This window comes from Xiphias gladius, chromosome 16 (assembly GCF_016859285.1).
Source record: "Xiphias gladius isolate SHS-SW01 ecotype Sanya breed wild chromosome 16, ASM1685928v1, whole genome shotgun sequence".
Lineage (NCBI taxonomy): Eukaryota > Metazoa > Chordata > Actinopteri > Istiophoriformes > Xiphiidae > Xiphias > Xiphias gladius.
The window spans coordinates 25,210,700-25,231,707 of NC_053415.1; the positions used below are offsets into that span (position 1 = coordinate 25,210,700).

Genomic DNA, 21,008 nt, shown 5'->3' on the forward strand with positions numbered 1-21,008 from the left:
GTAACGACGTTAACAAATGAAGTCAGAGTTAAGGGCTCATCCTTTTACTCTGTCACTGTATAATATCATCATCTGGTCCGGCTTAAAGTGCTTAAACGGAACAAGACACATGACACAACCGGACTTGCTGCCATCAGTTAATGCATAAAGACAATAAGGGAAATGCTATAAGCAGAAAAACTAACTAACTCCTAATATAATTGTACTTTTTAAATTATAACCGGTTGCAACCAGCACGATAAGAATCTTTTTTCTGTGCCAAATCCATACTCGTTACATGTGGAGACAGAAAATATTGAAGGAGTCTTTCTGTGCATATATCTCATCGTGAGAGAGTAAAGAAATACGCAGTTCTCACATGCAGCCGTAACACAAATAGCAGAAGGATAAATTAGCTTTTAAATTCAAACAAGTGGTTTACACAGTAAATGGGCCTCGAGGAAGTAGATGACGCTAGTAGAAATCTTCCATTTCTCATTCAGCTTTTGGAGATAGGCTGTTTTCATTATACTATTTTCATAGGCAAAGCATGTGTCTTGCTCACCACACAGAAGATCGGCGGCTCATCCACTAAGAGTTTTAATTTTGTAATTTTCCTCTTATTCAGCAACAACACTTGGACAAGTGGAGGGGAAACTGGTGACTAGGCATCTTTAATTGTAGAGATATTGAAGGTTTTAGATTTTTATGAGATAAATAAGAGACGGGGCTGAGGTTCAAGCTGTACTTTTCACAACAGCTACACTTAGATTCGGCCTAGGTTCACAAATCAGTAGAAAGGCTTCAGTAGCTGAGGTCTTAAGTCGAATGTTAGGTAAAGCTCAAATTATTATACACAACACATATTTGGTACATTTTGAAATGCAGGAAAGAAAAACGTGGAATGTAAAAGTGGTAAAAATCCTAAAAATAAATATCAATGAGTATAAATTATGCAATGTGACAGTAGTATGCTAATATTAACGACCTGGCTAGACACTAGGTGCTAAACTGTCAATAGGCTGAGCTAGCTGCTGTTTAAGAGGCAACACGTGTTTGGCTCCTTCATTTCCACTTTCTGGAAGCGTATGTTACCCACACTTTCTTTCATTCCACGGTAAATTTACGGCATCTTAGTCAGAGAGTCTATCTGTTCTGCCTTCTTTTTGTGATCTGGGCTGAGAAAAGAGGTGAGTATTTACAGCACAAGTGTTGCATCCTGCAACTTTGACAGGCAAAAGCATCGGCGACGACAGGCCGGCATCCTGTCTGCCTGTGCAGGTGTTTCTGCAACAAGGAGAAGAGAAGGTTGTGACAGGTGCGATTACATGCATCCTCACTTGTCACCCTCGAAAAGCATCCGCTGGTGCAACCGGCCCGCTGCGACGCACCTCCTCAACCAGACCCTACGGCGATGTGCCGAGATCTCACAGCAGTCAGCGAATATCAGATCTTAAAATAGAGCTGCATCTGCTGCTCTAACTGGCTGAGAATCTGATACTCGAACCCGGGGGAGTGAGGAGACATCCCAGGCAAGGCCGCTTTTCTGCAACGAGCTTTGCCCACAGAGCTCAAACTATAAAGCCGATTCTCATGGCAAGGTTGCTCATCGCAACAACACGTACCAGTGGGAAACATGGGACATTTCGGTGAGGGAAAGTCGTAAACAATCTGCCCGAGGATCCTTCGTCACGCGTAAACTTGTGTTTATGCTTTTGGTTCAATCGTGGGCAGAGTGTCCGGCACACAGCGTGACGATCAGGGCCAGATGTCACAAAGTGGCCGCAAACCTTTCCAAAACATGACGGGCTGCTTCATGTCACTAAACCCGCCCTCAGTCCCCCGCTGCAGGCAATCACTGGCCAGCCCCACTTTTATGCGTTCTGTCCCCCCTGAAAAATCTGCCGGTAACAATATGTGACATTTGCCATCGCCTATAGTTGCCTGCGTGATGAAGGTTGTTTTGATCTTGCCGTTTGAAGTGTTGCACAGGAGGTGCTATCGGATGGGTGATGTGGAAAGAGGGAAAGGGAAGAGAGAGGGACAAACAACAACAACAACTAAAAAAAAACAACAACAAAAACACTGGCTGGAAAATGTCACCTCAGTGGGACCCGCAGCACCCGGCGGAGAAATAGGCTGTCAGTTCACCCCTATTGTGTTTCACTGGCCTCTGGTAAGGGGCTTGGTTTGCTTAATGTCAAAGAGAAATGTCACAGTCGGCTTCGAATCTCTCATCTCCAATGATGCCGTTATACTGAGACGCTCAGGTTGGCACGCATGATACAGAGCAAGCTAAACACACACATGGACATCGTTTCTATTTTGATCAAATCAGCAGTACTTTGCAAATGGTAGAATTGTTTTCCACGTTTTCCATCCTTGTTGCAGTTGTTTGCCTAAAAGTAGGTAAACGAGGCTGATATAGGAATGTGGATATGAGAATGAGATGAAAAAACCAAAGAACTCTGGTTTTTGGAAATCTAAGGTCTGCGAAAAAAAAGGGAAGTTACGAAATGCATAAACGGATGATGGATCGTAGAGTATGTTAATGGTACCCTGATGAATTTTAGACCACTAGTAGCACTCTGGAGCAATGTTTTTCTCCGCGGGCCCCTGTTTTGTTTGTATCCTGTGTATACGCACTGAGACGTCGGCGGCACGATACGCAGTCCTGATGGCAGGAAATGAGGAGATGCAACAAAGGCCCCTGGCCGGTCTCAAACCAGGGGACCCCTGAACCCCAAATGTTTGCATACAAGAAGGCTCCGCTGGTTACCTCTAACAGCTCTGAAAACCGACAAGTCCTGCAACAGCGCCCCTACGGCGATAGATAAACTGTTAAATATCGCTGTTGAAGGATAAATAACTAACTCTTTAACGACGTGCTATATTAAGGTCAGGTTACGTCTACTGGAAAGATCACGGTTTGGGTTAAAACAAGTGCTTCCTTAAGGTTAGAGGACCTCTGACGTCATGGTTACAACAACAAACACGTGGTTAAGGTTAGAGAACGATTGTGGTCATGGTTGAAAGAAACTGACTGGAAACAGGAAACAGCGGTCCCCCGTGTTAAAGTCCAATGTCTCGTGGACCCACCCACGGGCTCTGTCCCTTTAACCAAAAACATGTTTTGGGGCATTTGCTGAAAAGACAAAAGATTTATCGCCAAATGTCGATAAATCGATAAAACTTAACTACGGGTCCTGATAAGCTGCTTGTACAAAAGACCTAAAATTTAAATCAGAATCTGAATGACAGTTGTCACGTTGCTCGGTCACTGTCAATCAAATCTGATCAAAGCAGGCCAACGCAGTCCTGATGAAGCTGATTGACAGAGGTTTTTTCTCAATAATATCGAAAGATGTTTTGTTTTCTTATGTTGCTTATTTAGTCGTGGATATTTATTTATGTTGCAGAAACACACTTGAGATGTGAGCAGAGTTTTTAGGGGCTTCACAGACTGTCCAGGCGTGCGAATGTGTTTGTGTGTCCTCGTGTTTGACCGTGTGTGTGTGTGTGTGTGTGTGTTTTTGAGCTCCGATTCCTCCCATCTTTAAGACCAGCCAGGTGTCACTCAGCACGGTCATTTATTACCGCGGTAACCTGGCCTGAACCTGGCAGACGCTGACTTCCTGTCACTGATACTTCCCCTGACCTTCAGTCAGTGCCAGCAGTACTCCATCTCTCTCAAACACACACACACACACACACACACACACACACACACACACACACACACACACACACACACACACACACACACACACACACACACACACACACACCATTTTATATGCACACCGTCTCTCCTTGTGGCCTTGCCTGTTTTCTGAACAAACACAGAGACACTAAATATAATAGGGCCTTTGTCTCTGTCTCTGCACTTAAACCCTCTTAAAGTGTTACACACAGGCGGCAAGATCAGGGAGTAAGTGTAACATCCGCACACGCTTCTTAGTTTAAACCATGAAAAACTCTGACGTGGCCGATTAAGCGTCGAAGGCTAACAAGTTCAAACTGACGCCAGGTATGTAGTAATGCAGAGACAAATGTGCTGGTATGAGAAAAGTCTTCGCTAATTCATGGGTTAATTGGCTTAATTAGGAGGAGACAGACATAGAAACTTCATAGTTACGCTAAAGGAACTCCATATGGAGCACATGACCTCATTAGATTTTGGTGTGTTTTGCTGCATACATTTGCATATTAGTGAGGTCAAAAAGTGATTTTTTTGTTTTTTAAACTTGTATTCGCATTCTTGATGACAAACCGCTCGCACCGTGACGTCTTCTTCTGTCACGGACATCACGGCGGGACATAAGGCAATCCAAGCGCCCTCTTGTCGGCTACAGAAGTCGACCAACACAGTTTCGCCACCAGGTCCAATCAGCGGCCGTCCTGCCGCTTCCGACCGGCCCACACGATCTTCCTCGGCAGATGGAGTTTGTCCAGTAGACGTGCAATTGTTTTTCCGGGGTTTTGAATGAACTTCAGATCTCTGAGTGGTCACCAAAATAGAAATTCTCAAACATCCGTCACAACAGGACAAACTCCATGTAAAGGAAGGAAGATTTTTGTGATATGACTGGCAGCTCCAGAGCAGCTTGTAAATGGACCTTGTGGTGCAATTGTGTGTTCTTCTTAGCCTGCCGTAATCCTATCTGCACTGGGAGTCAAGAGTCTCCAGGTGGGCCTGCTGTGAACCCCTCCATGTCAGTTGTCCTGGTGCAACTCCTGACCATCATGTGAAAGATGCAGCCAGCGACTTATATGTCCATCAGAGGAGGCAACAGGATAACTTACACCCTCCTCGCTAGAAGCAAAGTCAGGGATTGTGGTACGCATTAGCAATTGGCCGTTAACACTGGGAATCATCTTGCCGGGCACGCAGGGGCACACACACACACACACAAGGGCGTGTGCATTCAAGTGCATGCACATACATACACATTTAGACATGTGCACCCATCCAGAAAAGCTCCTGCGCGGAGACACGTGCTGCAGAGGGATCATCTTCCTCACTGCAACATGAGGTGGCATCTTTAATGGCCGCTGACACGGTGTGATTTCCTTCTCCCAAATTCCTCTCACGAGATTCTTTCCAGGCTGCGGGTCGAGTGGGGTCACTCTGGGAGCCGAAAGCGACCTGAATATGTGCACGCAGACGGTTAAAATCCGACGCCATTGTTTGCGAACGAAACGTTTTTCATCAGTTCTACAGGAAGTACCGTATGTTTCGAGACAAACGCTTTAAACGAACTGCATATTATCTAAATATCCGCCACTGAGTCGACTTCCATTTGCACATTTCGAGCAAGGCAGGAAGTGTCTGTTGTTGTAACCGACGGAGCTATAAAATGCGACAGTATAGATTTATTTGGAACCACGTGAGAGGCTGAAACCTGAGGAAGAGGCTGCGCACATTTTTTTTATTGCTACGCTTTCTGCTGCCAGCCCCCACAGTGAGCCCGCTGCTCAGAGCACCTTCAGACAGCCAGTCGCTCCTGCCAGTAGGACGACGGTCGAACCTTCTAAATCCTCATCTCCTATAATGATGACATACACAGCTTGACGTATGTTTAATGCTTATTTCCCAAATATCGAAATGTTTGCACTTACGGCGCGCAAACAGAAAAACGTACTTTTGCCTCGGGGGATCGATAAAGTCTTACCTAAAACAAAGGCTTGGATTGGAACAGAAATCACATGGTATACCTTCTGAGTCCCGAGTGCCACGGCTGAGCCAACCACATGCTCCGCACCATGTCATCCACAATTAAGCCGGCGAGATAAAGGACAGATGACTGTGAAAGCTTTCAGCTTCGGCCTTGCCAGCCTCCCGTCTCCATAGCAACCGAACCCTGAGTAGCAAGGTCTGCAACGGGATGGCAGGAAACGCAAACCCTGTATGGTTAGTAAACCAGATTTGAGGGGTTACTGATGGCTAGATCATCGGCGTGAGTCAGAGACTGGTTTGCTCAGGTGTCGTGTGCGCCCAGATACTCGGCCATCTGTCACCATGGCTCCTGGAGGCACAGCGATCTGTCGCTTTATTTAACGGCCCTGCCACATTGGAGTGTTGTCAGAACCCAAGGGAAACAGTCGCCGTTTCACAAAGATAACCTTGACTTTAAAAGGATAAAGTTGGTGTTCTTCTTTATTTTCCTTATCGTTAACAAATCCCATGATAAGATCAAAAACCCACCAACGTCTTGGTCCGTCTCTCATAATACATTACACCTCCCTACCCTGTCCCTGTCTGTCTGTTTCTATCAGCCCCATGTCTATTCTTTCCCACTGAAGATGTAAATCTTTAAAAATGGGTCACAAATATATATAGTGTTATATATAGTGTTTTGTTTTTTTTAGCCGGCAGATCAGTTTACATTTTTAATGCTAGTGAGCTTTTATGACAGCAGAAGGGTTTTAGGAGGGGAAAGTAGGTAATATAAACTACAGCGCCCATAATTATGGTAATAAAAATCAGTAAAAAAAATAAATAAATAATAATGATAATGATAAAAAGTGTGGCTTACTGATTGTGTGTTTTTGGACAACAAGGGTGGCACAGACCTATAAGTTTTGGCAACACAGAAAATTCTTCAGCAGGATCAATTCATTGTTGCTTTGGGTCTTTGTGGCCAGAATAGTTTATTAAATTTGCCTCATTCCTAATGTAAAAAGATGTTTTAAAAAGTTCAAGCGTTAAAGTTCAAGCGTCAAAATCAATTTCAGTGCTAAACATAAAAGAACTCGTGGTAAAGAGCGGCCTTTTGACGTCGTAGCTGGTCCAGTGCCTGCCAGTTTATACGGGTGGTCAGGTTTAGGTATAGCAATGCATCACATTTATGATCTCTTGATGTATTTTGTGTACGAAAGCTGTATCTAACTACCCGGTGTAAAAAGTGCAATACCAGTGGCGGAGTGTTGAACACGCGGGAAATATTTCTTTCAACTCAAAATCCTATTAAGTATAATCCTTAGCATAAATTTACATAGCTCCTTCCCAGTTCCCGAGACTGCTGCATCTGACTACACGATGATGATACACAAGCTACTGAATGTGAGAGATGAAACGGACAAAAGGTACCAATAAGCATCATTAGACCAAGACGGCCTGTCAAATACTATTGTCTAAGCTCTGTCTGACACGCTGGCAGTGCCAACCGTGCCACAAAGGGAACACTGCTCCCCCCACGTCGGAGAAGAAGGAGCCATTGTTTTGGAGAAAGTCAAAAGCTGAGTGAGTTTGTGCTGCTTCTTTGATCCAAAAACGGTTTAGCCAGAAATGGGAAGCGGTGACATATAGATTAGCATGCCTTTGGCGTCCTGTGTGCGGCGGGGTCGATGCTAGCGTGTTGCATGTCTACACTGACACATGTGCAGACGGGGGGGGGGGGTTGTGTAACATCGCTGTGCTTCATCCTCTCCTGCCAAAACCCTCCTCTAACGTCTACCGCCGCACATGTCATCTTCACACTTGTCATTTCTGTTTATTTATAGTCATATCTGCTGTATATGTAACGAGTTTGACTGTTATTCCTCTTTATCAGCTTAATGATGCTTGAACGTTTGGAAGGGGTGGGGGGCAGCATATGGCTCCTACCTTAGCTGTTATGGTGATGACTCAGCTCAAAGTTTGGCAGAACACCAGGGTTACCGGTCTGGTTTCAACTGCTGCACTGAAATATACGACACCGGGCTTCTCATTACCAGCCAAGTATGATGGTGTTTATTTTGCTGTGCCGAGCGGCTATGCGTGGTTAAAATTAGGGTGCGAGCTATTTATGGGAGGACCGTAAGCCGGTGACAGTGGCATTCATTTAAATAAGTAGGAACTGTTGTTGTGCAGAGGTTTCAGCCAGATTTCTGTCTCGCGCCTCTAAACCACAACACGGGGGGGGTGGAAAGCTCTGGTAGCTTCGTGAGGTCCTCCGTGGCTGCCATAAAGAAATACTGAAGCAAACGCGTCACCCACTTGCAGCGGGGACCCAGTCGTTAAGTCGGCACCGTGATAACTTCACGGAGGCCGTGTTTGTCACCTCTGTATAAACGTCCCTGAGCCTATATACCAGTATCTCCATCAGGACAAGATTAAAAAAAAAAGGTTGCTAAGCAACTGGAACCTAGCAGCATGTTTCTCTCCTCCAATTAAAAGACGAAACCTGCTCTGAGGGAGCAAAAATTCACTAATGAATCTACTAATTGCTTACGTCCACATAGACCAGATAATCTTTCCCACCGTGCTGTTGTTGTAAAAACTATGTCTCAATCGGACAGTTTGGGGGATAAGGCTGATCCACGTAACTGTCACCTACAGAGTTGAATGCCAAGTAACCATATCTAATGCTATACTCTATAGTATGTTTTATCTGCGATATTGTACTTTTTTTTTCACGGTTTTTAAATATACACTGGTTGCTGGTTCCAATTTACATCCCAGTGTATTACTGAGATTACATGGTTGGCTCAGATTTATGTCTCTACAAAGGGCAGACACGTTTTCAGCCTTTTGAACCACCGTATCGACTCGGAAGCTAACGCATGTTGGTACTGATCATTGGGGTTTGTACGATCAAATCAAAAAAAATTTAACCGGCAACTATTTTGACTCTGGAGTAATTGTTTGAGCCATTTTTTAAGAATAAAAAAAAGATGAACATTTGTCTGTTCAAGCCTCTTCTTTTGTTTGTCACGTCGTCATAAACTGAATATCTCTGTCGGTTACGTCAGGAATCTCTTACTGTTTCTGTCATTTCGTAGACAAAACGATTAATCCGAGAGAATAATTGTTGTCACACCAATCGGTAATGAAACTAATCATTGGTTTCAGCCCTACTGACCATGAAACACACACAGGAACGCTTAGATTGGTTGCCACCAAATCAGAGAGGTTTTTGATGTTTTGGCTTTTGTGTAATACCAGATTAGATTTCAGACATGAAGGGCTTGTATTTGGCCGATACCAAGACATTTTGTCAAAGTTGATTAAGCTAAATGTTCAACCAATACCTGTTGGCAAATGGATATTTAACTATATTGCTTTTTAAAGTATAATATGGCATTTTAGCAGAAGAAAAATAATATCATTTTAAGGCCTTACAATTATTACTGGATGTGATATTTTTTCTGGCTCGTTTAAGTTGCAAATATCGTAAATAAATAGAAACCACACTGTGGATTTCTGTCAAGTATCCACCACTGTCAAGTCACACAAGAAATAAAGTACAGAATTTAAATCCGTCAGTCATATGTAATGACAGTCTCTATATATCGGTCTCCTTACCACTCCAATAGAGAAATAGTTGTTGACGATGCTGTAGGGGACAGGGTCTCCCTTCTCCTCCTTGTCATCGGGGACAATATCTATGTTCCAGCGGTCCAGCACCACCTCTGTGCTGTGCTCGATGTCCCGGAGGAACTTCAGCAAGCTTCCGCCCTCGTAACCTGCCGAGAAGAGCCAGAGAGGAAGGTCGAATCGGGTGAAAACACAAGCAAATTCACGATGAAGGAAGGAATACACAATGTGCCCAAAAGTACCCCCTTTTCTACTGTTGTGTTACTTCCAAGGAAGGGAAATCCTAGTGCTACAGCATGCGATGATATCTTAAGGCAGCAGTGTGCTTCCAACTTTGCGGGAATACCTTTTCCTGACCTCAACCCTATCCAACACCTTTGGGGTGAACTGAAACACCAGCCAAACCCAGGTCTTTTTGCCCAGCAATAGCGCCCAACCCCACTCTTGCTCCGAACCAGGGCAAAACCCTGCAGCCAGGTTCCTGAATAATTTGGAAAAATCTTCAGAGGAAGAGTGGAGGAAGTCAGAGCAGCGCACCAATGTCCATGATTGTGTAATGAGATATTTAACAGTCACGTGTCGCTGCAATCCTCGTATCCAAGGTGTTTCCGCTTACCTTTGTCCAGGGGTGTACATGCACAGAGAGGATTAACTTCAGCTCTTTTTGAATGGCTTATCAGACCAACGCTGCAATCAGTTCTGTACTATTATACTGCATATTTATTTGGCGACATAATATCCTTGAATTTCGTATTGTAGAATAGTTTAAAGTTAAAAAGTTGGTTCGGGGAACAAGGTGGGAAAAAATGTGATTTCTTTTCTAAATACACCAAATCCGCATCTAAACCCCTACATTTAACTGGTGAAATGGTGGATTATATGGATTCAAATATGAAACACAATGGCACTGATTAGGCTGCCATTTCACAGAGCACCCCCCCCCCCCAAAGCTCTGAACCCAGAACACGGGCCAGGCCTGACAGCACCCCGGGGAGCCCTCTGGTTTTGCTCCGCAGCTTGACAGTCTGCTTCAGCCGGGCATCTTAACAGCGATCAGAGGTGGAAGTATGTTCCAAGAGCGTCACGAGGGCATGAGGCATTAATGAGTACCTTCACACTGGGAGCATCATGTGTGAAATACGAGCGCGTTTGCATAAACACATTTTCTGACACGCTGATAAACTTAAGACATAATAGCAATTTCAGGGGGAACCATTTCGTTGTCATATCAAGACAATTGTTTCTTTCCCACAGAATCCCTCACCGCACTTTATCCTGAATGACTGCACACACACACACACACACACACACACAAGCTCTGTTCTTTCATTTGTTGCACAACTATCTGTGGCGCTTTTCATGTGTAGCCTGAATGAAAACTATGAATATCTCCCTAGAAAGACAATTTGAAAATATTATCTCCATATTTAAACAATAGCGCATCTCCCCCCTCTTTGTGACGGCCTGCTTTTCACCGCGCCGCCAAGGTATGAACATTTTTGATTTGCCGACGTGGTCAGACTGCAGTTCATATGAACTTTTCTTCTACAGCCATGCCAGGAGGTATGCGTGGCTGTGTTTAGACCCAGCAGTGCTTCTAGCGAAATGCTAACGTGGGGAAGTTAATATGCTCCCACAGACAATGTTAACATGCTGATGTTAAGCAGGTATAATGTTCACTATGTGCACCATCTCAGTTTAGCACTGCTAACATTTGATAATTAGCGCTAAACACAAAGTGCAGCTGAGGCTGATGGGAATGCCATTAGCTTTGCAGGTATTTGTTCATGAAACCAAAGTATTGGCCCTATTGAAAATTTGAGCTGATGATGGCACTAGATGAAAAGTCAGAGGATCAAAGTTAATACAATATTATCTTGAACCAGATGTCACGGCAACCTATCCAATGGATATCGAGACATTTCACTCAAAACCATCTGTTAATCTCATGCTGATGTTAAAGGAAAAATCTGGGGACCACCAAAGCCAGTAGGATTCATCCTCTGGCAACCACGAATGTCTGTACAAAATATTGTATCAATTCATCTTGTAGAGTTTGAGACTTTTCTACACATGATAAGTGACCTGACCTGTCAAACTATAGAGGCAACAGGCTAGAGGCAAGTCCAGGGATTACAAGCGTCATTAGGATTCATCCTCTGGGTGCCATGAAAATCTCTACCAAATGTCATGACAGTTCATCCAAGTGTAGTCAAAATATTTCACTAAAAGACAAAAATGTCAACCTGCTGATGGTGATAAAAGGAAAAGTCAGGGGATAAGCAAAGTCACCAGGTTCCATCTTCTGGGGACCATGAATATCTGTACAGAATTTCATGTCAATCCATCTGATAGTTGCTGAGACACTTCAGCCATAAAAATTAATTTGCAACTATTTTGATAATCGAATTCTTGGTTTAGACGTTTTTTAAAAATGTTTAACATTTGCTGGTTCCAGCTTTCTATGAGGCAATATTTTATTTTATGTGATTTTATGTTCATGTACATTATAGTAAACTGAGAATGTTTGGGTTTTGGCCTGTTGGTCGGACAAAACAAGACATCTGCGGATGTCACTTTGGGAAGTGGGAAATTATGATGAGTTCTTTCATTTCATAGACAAACCGACTAATCAAGGAAATAACTGGCGGCTTAATCAATAATGAAAACAATTGTTAGTTGTAGCCCTGATCTGGACCGAAGTGCTGGACTAACCGACCGACCGATATTGTCATCCCTAGAGCCCCTAACGCCAGCGTGGCTAAAAATCGACTATTCGTCTCCACACACAGCTCTGCTTCGCTTACACTGTCTGGCCAAGTTAACATTCGTCAGGAAAAATGGCTGCAGAGACTCTCTGGCATGTTCACCTCAGTGTTTCTTTCTGGGAAAGATGATCTATTCAACAAAAGTCCCAAAGCCCCCTCTGGACCGGGACCAGCTTATTGACAAAATATCATTCATAAGCCTGGTTAAGTGCTCAGCCGGTCCTTCAAGCAGCAACAATCAAAGTCACAACCAGCCATTCTAGTTACCGCAACAAATCAATGGCTGGCAGAGGATTTACAGCACAAGTGCTTTTCATATTAAAAGTTTTTAATTTGACACACATTAGCCCCCGCCTTCCTCTTCCTGTCTTTCATTTCCCAAAAACTTGCACCCACACATGCCTGCGTTTGTATTTTACTATGCGTCTGAGGCCCTTGCTGAAACTACACTCATTCTTTATACACTAAAAGGAACCCAGACAGGGTTGAGACTGATGTGAAGTCAATCGACTACACATTCTAAGCCCGTTTTGCATTTAATGAGCCAAGATGAACCTTCACAGATAATCTCACATCTTTCTCTACTGTTGCTAGAGGAAAACTAGAAAATTTATAAACGAATGTTTTTCACTTCTATGTTCCAGAGCTTCCCCGGCACTTTGTAATTTCTCTATTCAACACCTTAACATCATGATTTCCTCTTCGAATTCCTCTCAAGTAGCTGCTCTTAAGTAGTAGAGTGAAATCATCTAATTTCATGTATTTCTGTACCAGCTTTTTCCAGATCTTAATTTAAGCTACGTGATATATTCACACTGTATGAAATATTCAGCCCAAGGCATGTTTTTCGTGAGTGCATCATTCCATCAAATGGATATATTCCATCATTTTATACACCATTCCCCAGTCTTCAGCCTAACGTATCTGTTATCTTTGTGAACTTTGGATTCCCAGCCAAAATTGAAAACAAAGTTCTGTTTATTCAAACAATGTTTGGCTGCACAGCATGAGTTTGTAATAACTGAGCCGTGAGTGGGTCTAGGAGAAGTATTGTGGCCTCCGCTGTTGATTTAAATATAAGTTACTGTTTATTGTTTCTCTCTACTAGATGGTTCCCATCTTAAGACAGATGTTAATTTAGATCCCACAGCTCATAAATAAAGAGAATCGTTTTTTCAGCTGACGGAAGGGAGAGTATATTGCGGGACACAAAACAACACTGTGTGAAAATATTCAGTTTTTACTGGCCTGTGCTGGTCCGGTCTGCTCTTGTATCAAATTACAACGTGAAAACATTATTACAACATGAAAAGTGTCGCTCGTAGTGACGAACTTACAGAGAATAAACAACTGAATCTGCAGCTCCCATCAGGTTTACTGAGCTTTATCGTGAGTTTCAGCTCATTGTTTGTTTGTTCTGGTTCACTCTCACCGCATCATTGTGTTGTTTTCAGCTATTTGTTTTCAGATATTTTTCAGAGAAAAAGCTCTAAAAAGCCTCTTTCCACTACCTGCTCAGCAGCAAAACAGCAGACAAACACAGTCAGAGACCAGCTGGTGGACACAGTGGAGCATTTAGCAGCTGAAGAGACAGATATTAACCTCAGGAGCTGGCGGAGACCAAATACAGAGCTAAAAGAAGTGGGAATACTGGGCTTAGATTCATCAGGTGGACACAAACACCACTCCAAGTGAATGATAATGCTGCGTCCTTAACTCATGGATGCGTAAATAAGAAACTGTTCCATATCAACTTAAAAGGTGATAATATGTCAATGTTGTGTTCACAACTTGTTAAAAAAAAAAATTAGCAGCAGGTTTAAGTTTCATAAATGTATGCGCAGGGATGGACATATTGTGAAAGGTTACACAAAACACACACACACACACACAGATGATTGAGCGAGTGCCTCACCTCCTCCCCAGCGTAAGCAGCGTGCCAGGTCGTTCCCTGTGCCCAGAGGGAGGATGGCCACCGGAGGGTGCCTGGCAAAGTTGCCTTTATCTGCAAGAAAAGCAGGTCGACCTTACATAGGGTTGGTTGAACAGACCTTGAAACGACTGATTTTAGCTCGACGGATGAGTTAAAAGAAAAGTCAGATTTTGGTGCAACTTGGGTCTTGTTTTTGTCGCTTCGGCCGTTGTATCGACCGGTTACGATAAACTTGTACTCACCAAGTTGCTCGCTAAGATTTGGGAACGAGGTGACATTACCCAATCAGACGGGGTAAGCAACACGAGCACACAGACGATCAGACAGATTGTAAAGTTTAGTCAGATTAAAGTGTATTAAAGGAAATAAAGTCTAGAAACTTTTATTTAGAGAGTGAAGTTGTTGGTATTAATTCCTCATTGCACAAGAGAACTGTGTGGGACTATGATAACAGCGAGTATGGTGGGTCAAAGTTGAACGTGGTCTGTAAACTGATGTTTACAAAAGATAGTTTGGGTAAAAAAATGTAATGTTTGCTTTAATTTCTCTAAAAGAAACACCTGCACACAGACTTCTGATCTTCATAAGGTCAAAAAGTTTAAAAACAGGCACCAGACCCATGTATGGCTCTCTAATGACAGGTCCGTTTAACAATCCAACTATCAACACATCCGAAAATAGCAGCAATCCATCAAAATATCAAAAGTAGTTATCTGCTAAAAAAGGGGGGGAACCTTAAAATGTTGTCTGTAACCCAATAAAGTCACTTCAGAAAATCTGCACAGCTATGAGTTTTATCTTAGTTTTAATATACAGTAAACAAACTGTGTGTGATGGTCGAGGATATGAGGAGGTCAATCTGAATTCGAATTTACAAAAAATGTTTTGTTTCATACTCCCCACTCAGCTTTCTCGGCGTTCGACTGCGATTGAAACGTCGTCTTATTGAACAAGTTTTGTGGCTTGGACTCACAGTGCACAGGTGTTTTTCCATCGACGCTGCTTTTCAAGATCCCCCGTAGGTGATGTGCATATAATTACACCTCTCAAGTTTGGCTGACCTGGGGGTTTGTTTCCAACCTGTCTGATCTGCTGACTGTTCATATTTGTGCCCCGACAGATTTCTCTTTTTTTTTTTTACAGATGACACAGCGTTCCCAGATCTAAGCAATAATGGTACAGTATTATCAAAGCAGAAAAAAAAATACCAGGTCAAAGTTGTAATAAACTGGAATGGTCCTTTGACGTGGTGAACACTGTCGTCAGAATCCTACGGTGACATAAACTGTATGTAATTGTTGTACCTATGCAGTCGAGGATCCAGCCCACAGTGCCGTCCCCTCCACAAGCAAGCACCCGGAAATCAGGGACATCATGGAAAAAGTTGAGCCTGAGAGAACAGAAGATCCGGTAGACTGAACCAACACGTGCAGAAACAAGGGTTTTACAAAAGGTATTTTCTTTTTTTTCTTTTTTTTTTTAAACACAAGGCTCCTCGATCTCAAAGTGTACTCAGAGTCCCAGTGCTTATCGATGATAGTCATGATGGTTACGACATCGGTTTTCTAAGCTCTGAATGATTTAATATACTGCACTGAAAAGCTGAAGGGCAGAGGGCCGTAGAGAAAGACAGAGGGAGAGAGAGAGAGAGAGAGAGAGAGAGAGTTTAATGAACGTGTGCCCCCTCCAGCTGTGTTCCCTCCACTCCTTTCCCCAGAAACCGCCGTCGCAGAGTGGTTCACAGAGCGCGCGCCCTTCAAAGGGACTTTTAATGTGCGTTGGGACAAAGGTGTCAACAGTAGCTTTCATCCGTCTCCGTCACGAGGCAGCTGCATACAGGCCACCGACCCCCTCTCACACTGACCACCTGGTCCTGCACAGTTAACAGCCCGTAGACCCTCCAAACCATGCCTACATTTTAAAATGAATCCAACACGGGTTATGAAGCAGTGTTACACGTCCAGTGGACAATTTGCTCTGGACAATGGGGACGTGGTGGCACTCGGTCAACAGTGAACCTCTAATCCTGCGTCCCTGCTTTAATCCTTCATTTATCTCCTTGTTAAATACCTGTAAAACGCAAAATAGTCTTGATGACTCATTTTAAACTCTTAGATTAAATTCAGTAGGTAAGTGAACCCCACATCCCACGTGACATCACACTTGATGGGGGGTCAGGAGTAGTCGGTAGAGTGATATCGCGGGAGGTGTGGCGTGTGGATCAGCTGGCAAAAACTCAGAAGTTACATTTCCCAAAAATGTGGCTGAAGTCTAATTCGCTCATTTCTCCCTCGTCTTCCTCTTCCTGATCTAATCATGTGGGTGAGGGAGGTGCTGTACCATATCTGCAATCCAATCACATTTAAAGAATTTGATTAAAATCCTACTTCTAACAATACCTCATACGTTTCACTCAGAAATACATCACATTACAGATAAAGATGCTCTAACTTTGTATATATATTCTATATTATTCAATTTTTTTCCCTATTTTTCTTGTTGTCAACAAATCCCATGAAAAGTCCAAAACCAACAACCAATTAATCCGACTAACGAGTGGAGTATCAAAAGTTGCTATAGCTTCTGTCGTCCACGAAACCCATCAGTGAGGTTCGACCGGGAGACGCCTTCCTTCATTACAATACACGTGGGCACTGTGGTTTATTTTGTGCCACAGACAGTCCGTGGCCACTTTCGTCCTGACTTTAGGCCTGTTTAAACAACAGGCTGAACCCGACTCGTCTTTTTTGCAGACCCCAATGCGACAATATTTGGCGAGGTGTTGCGTTAGGCAATCCAACACATTCCCCGGCAGATAACCTTTCACTGCGAATGCCTTATTTCTGCTCCTTCCCTTGTGATCCTCGCAGTCAACGATAAAATAGTTGCCACCTTCAAGACTTTCAGAGTTTTAAAAACTCGCGTCAGAGCCATATAAACTGCTGTGCTGTGTCTCTGGTCTCTGATACGCCTTCATACTAATGGATCTATTAAGCAACTGGACTTCCTGGATTAGATTTCACATGTCACTCGTACCCAAAACAACAACAACGCCAGCTTTATTCTTCTAAGGGTAAACCGACTAAACACACACTCCTAAACAGCCCCCTTGGTTTTCGCTCTGATGTCCTCAGCGGTCCACTCAAACGAAGGTAGGTGGTGGATTATTTCTGGATCAGGTCAGACGATGTGGAGGTCATGAGGCAGACAGCCCTCTCTAATGGCCATGCAGAGAAACTGCACTGGCAGTGGGCTTATTTTCACAACATGGAGCTGTGTGTCGCATCCAACCAAAACGTGTCTGCGTTAGCATCCGATTTTAATGAGGCCACTTAATCCTGACCGTTTGTGGCCATGCTTTACTTCTGGCAGCTTAGGGGGAAATATGCGCATCGACAAAAAGCCCAATGGAGGTTTACATTAACGGAAGGGCTGAAGCAAAGTCTGTAATGGCTGTAAGTCCGAGCGAGCTAATTGCATTCCCAAAACAAATTTCTCAGAGTGAGCTGCCTCTCACCGCAGAGCCTGCTGAGCCCGTTGCTAGGGAGCCCGTGGCCACAGCTGTGGAGAGTCCAGCTGAGAGCAGGTTAACCCTCTACGTGACAGCGGGCCCTCGTTTTATTTGTGAGCATGTGTTTATATTCACTTGTGTACACTGTAGAGCCTCTCTCACCCTCTTAGCGGCACCAGCACGACTCTCCCGCTGCTCAGCCGTAGCGGTTTTACATCGCCTCATTTAAGATACGAAAAGGCCCCTGCACTCTGACTGGTGTTCCTGGAATAACAGGCCGTGTGCACTTGAAAAGATGGAGCTTCTTTATTAATGGTCGGAAAATTACTAAGGAAACCGCTGTCCCGGTCCCAATCACGACAAAATGTTCCCAGGGAGGCCAGGGTACCGAAAACGTTTGATCACGAGTGGAATGAAAAAGGTGCTGACAACAAAACTGAGGATGAGCATCAATATTTCACCGTTTTCGACCTATAGTAGTGATGAGATTCTGGAGCAGCCTCTTCACCGAGCGAGTGCAGACGGATTGTTCATTTCACCGAACAAAAACTCCGTTTAGTTCAAGCTGTTTCGCTCGGCCGTACTGCAGCCAAGCTATGGCCTATGCTGATTTTACCGCCGCTAAACTTCCAAAAGGCGGCGTCTCGCCTCACGCCGCCGAAATCCATCTCCAACACCAGTCCAATACCACATCGGAGTAACAGTCTTTGTGCCTGACGCTGCAGGTATCAGCTACAGCACCGTCCCCTAAGACCTGAGTGCGTCATTAGGTCATTTTTCCTAGAGCGGGCTCCCTGGGGCAGCAGCTCTGCTTGTCGTGACTGAGAGAGAGCGAGAGAGAGAGACAGAGAGAGAGAGAGAGAGGAGAGAGATTCACACACATGGAAGTGAAGGGATGGTGAAGGGAGAGCTTCACCTTCAAGGTAAAGCATTCAAACGTTGTGCTGCATAGGGCATTTTTCTCCCATGAATGGGCAGAAGGCACAACAGCATTCGTTTCCAAGTACAGGCTGAGCTCAGCTCTGACGTATGTTTGAGTGTGTGTGTGTGTGTGTGTGTGTGTGTGTGTGTGTGTGTCTCAATGGGTCAGATGAACACCGCGGCAGTAATGCAGTGTTCCCACTGCCCTTGACCGACCTCCACAGCAGTTTAGCCTGACATGAAGGAAAGAGGTGCTTTAACAGCACGGCTGCCTGACTGAACAATAACCAACTGTACTTCTACTTTATATTCATGATGTTCTCCTGATGCAGCCCAAAGTCACGGTAAAATAAATCACTAGCACGCCTGCCTTTTCATCTATTAATAAATGATAGCTTTGTTTCTTCGTGTCGGGCTCTTTATGTCAGTTCTTTATCCGGTGAAAGATGAAGTTTGCATACTTTTTAATATGCTCTAATGGGCTGGTGCAGGCCTGCCTCTTCACCCAAAAGACCCAAAAAAGATTACTGAAGCCCCAGCAAGGCGAGATCAATCTTTCGTCAGGGCATGCGGCAACACTCAACTCAAGAAAAATATCCCGTCCAAATCAGCCTTACAACTGATATATCGATATTTGTTTCACGTCTGTTACGTAAAAAAAATAAAAAAGAACAAGTTAAATTTGCTTCTCCCACCAGGTTCTGACGGAGAGAAAACAAACGTATGCCCTCCTCACATTTACATGTCAACTTGACAACACTCTGACTGCTGGGTTCTACATTACAAACAGTGTCCTGGGACAGAAATGGTTCTCATTCCACTCACTAACGTAAAGGGAGGCGATGACAGGACGAATGCCGCACACTTACCCTACCATTGGTCCCCCGCGATCCAAGCTGTACACCTGCCTGGGGTTTAGCAGGTACCTGAACTTCCTCAGTACCCTGGAAGGAGAGAGCGAGACAGGACACAGAGTGAAATACAGTGACCAGCGTGTGTAACAGGCCAATCGCTGCACCGGACTCATTTAAGCTGAATATTCCAGGCTAGAGACTCCGGAGGCCCTTGAATGCTGTGAAGTGACAGCGGTCTTGCAGTGCGTGTCACACTGTGGGTCTAACAAAATCTTGGTCGCAAGCCGCGCCGGTTGGAATAATATCAATTCGGAGGCACGTCAGATTGCGCGATAATCGTATTGCTGAGATCTAAATAGCAAAAGATTTAATTTAGAAAATGCAGCAACTCAGAAAACAGGATTTGGCCATAGTGCCGGCAATGTTTTTACATTCAAACCAGTTCATTCGGTGTCATTTCATGCCATTTCTTGACTGGCTGGTTCGTGTCACAGTTCATTCAGTCGTTCACTCTCTTTGCCTTTTTTTTTGGACTCTGCCTGTTGCCTGTTCCCTTCCAGTCTTCCCGCCTGTTTTTCCCGCCTGCCTGCTGACTTCGCCCCTCGCCCAAGCCCTTACCTGCTCTCGCCCGTACTGCCTTTGCTGCCTGAACTTTTTCATCTGTGTCTCTGAGTCGTGAAATTTCCTGAAGGTGCGACACCTCCTGTACAATTGCAGGGCCGTCTTTGGTCACCAAAGCTCCAAATCGGCCGTCAGCGTGATCAGAACCGGTTCCCTTGGATTGACAACCAAAGAATCGCCACGTTTCCTTCGCCACTGTCAACTTTCATCTGTGACAGCGCAAAATCGAATAGTGTGCATCACAGACACTCTGCCAGGATAACTTGATGGGTCCATCTTTATAAGCTGTGCAGCCAAACGGGGTTTTAACTTCTGTATATTTAAAGCTCTACGTGCAGTTCCAAAGCTTCCAGAGATGCAAAATACATGCGTGTCAGGTTGCTGCCATTTAAATCACGTCGTTGTAAGCATCATATAGTTTCACTGAACGCGTTTGAAATGACTTCTGTGCAATCTTAAATAATCAGTTCTGAAAGCGTTGCTGCAGTTTCCGTCCGAATTGTGCGGAAATGATCACTTCAGAGTTTAGGAACAAGAGGCATGATGTGAGAGAGAGAGAGTAAGAAGTGGAGAGGTGTCGTTTGCAAGCTCTTCACTCTCCCGACCGAGATCTTTTTCGCTCTCACAAACTGTCAGCGTGTTAGCGAGCTGCACCTCGACACAGCAGTTTCCTGTAACCTTGTGAGAGTTACATAAAATGCTCATTGAAGCCTGCGCAGTCATCTCCTTGCACGTCTCATGCCGGTAATTTTACTTGCTCCTGATATGCTTCTAGTATCCGACGGGAGACCGGTCGGTGTATTTCATTTAGACTACTTGAATATATTGAATATAGTGTATAGATGCCTAAGCCTGCCTGTATTGGAAACGCATGATGCAGAAAGGCAGATGAGGTATTGATATGTTTGAATTACCGGATAAAACTGATAACAATTAAGCGAGCCGGGGCTTATACAACTTCTGATAAGTTGCTGTAGTCATCAATTAGATCGAACCTGTCATGCGATTGAAGGAAAAAACTTGTTTCAGTTTTCTCGCCGAAGTAAAAAAAGCAGTGAAATAGTACAACAGCCTCTAGTTTTCTGTTCAAAAATTTTTTTTTGTTCTTGTAATGTCTATT

General features: G+C 44.1%; 1 protein-coding gene across 2 annotated transcripts in view; it reads right to left on the reverse strand.

Moving 5' to 3' along the window:
- LOC120801074 (diacylglycerol kinase beta) overlaps positions 1-21,008 on the reverse strand; it is a 92,412-nt gene that overhangs the window by 41,331 nt on the left and 30,073 nt on the right. For both annotated transcript variants that reach the window (XM_040147596.1, XM_040147597.1), the window contains 4 exons: positions 19,283-19,357; positions 15,286-15,371; positions 13,964-14,053; positions 9,269-9,429 (listed from right to left, as the gene is read on the reverse strand). In XM_040147596.1, the coding sequence (XP_040003530.1) occupies positions 9,269-9,429; positions 13,964-14,053; positions 15,286-15,371; positions 19,283-19,357 (412 nt within the window). The remainder of the gene's footprint in view (positions 1-9,268; positions 9,430-13,963; positions 14,054-15,285; positions 15,372-19,282; positions 19,358-21,008) is intronic.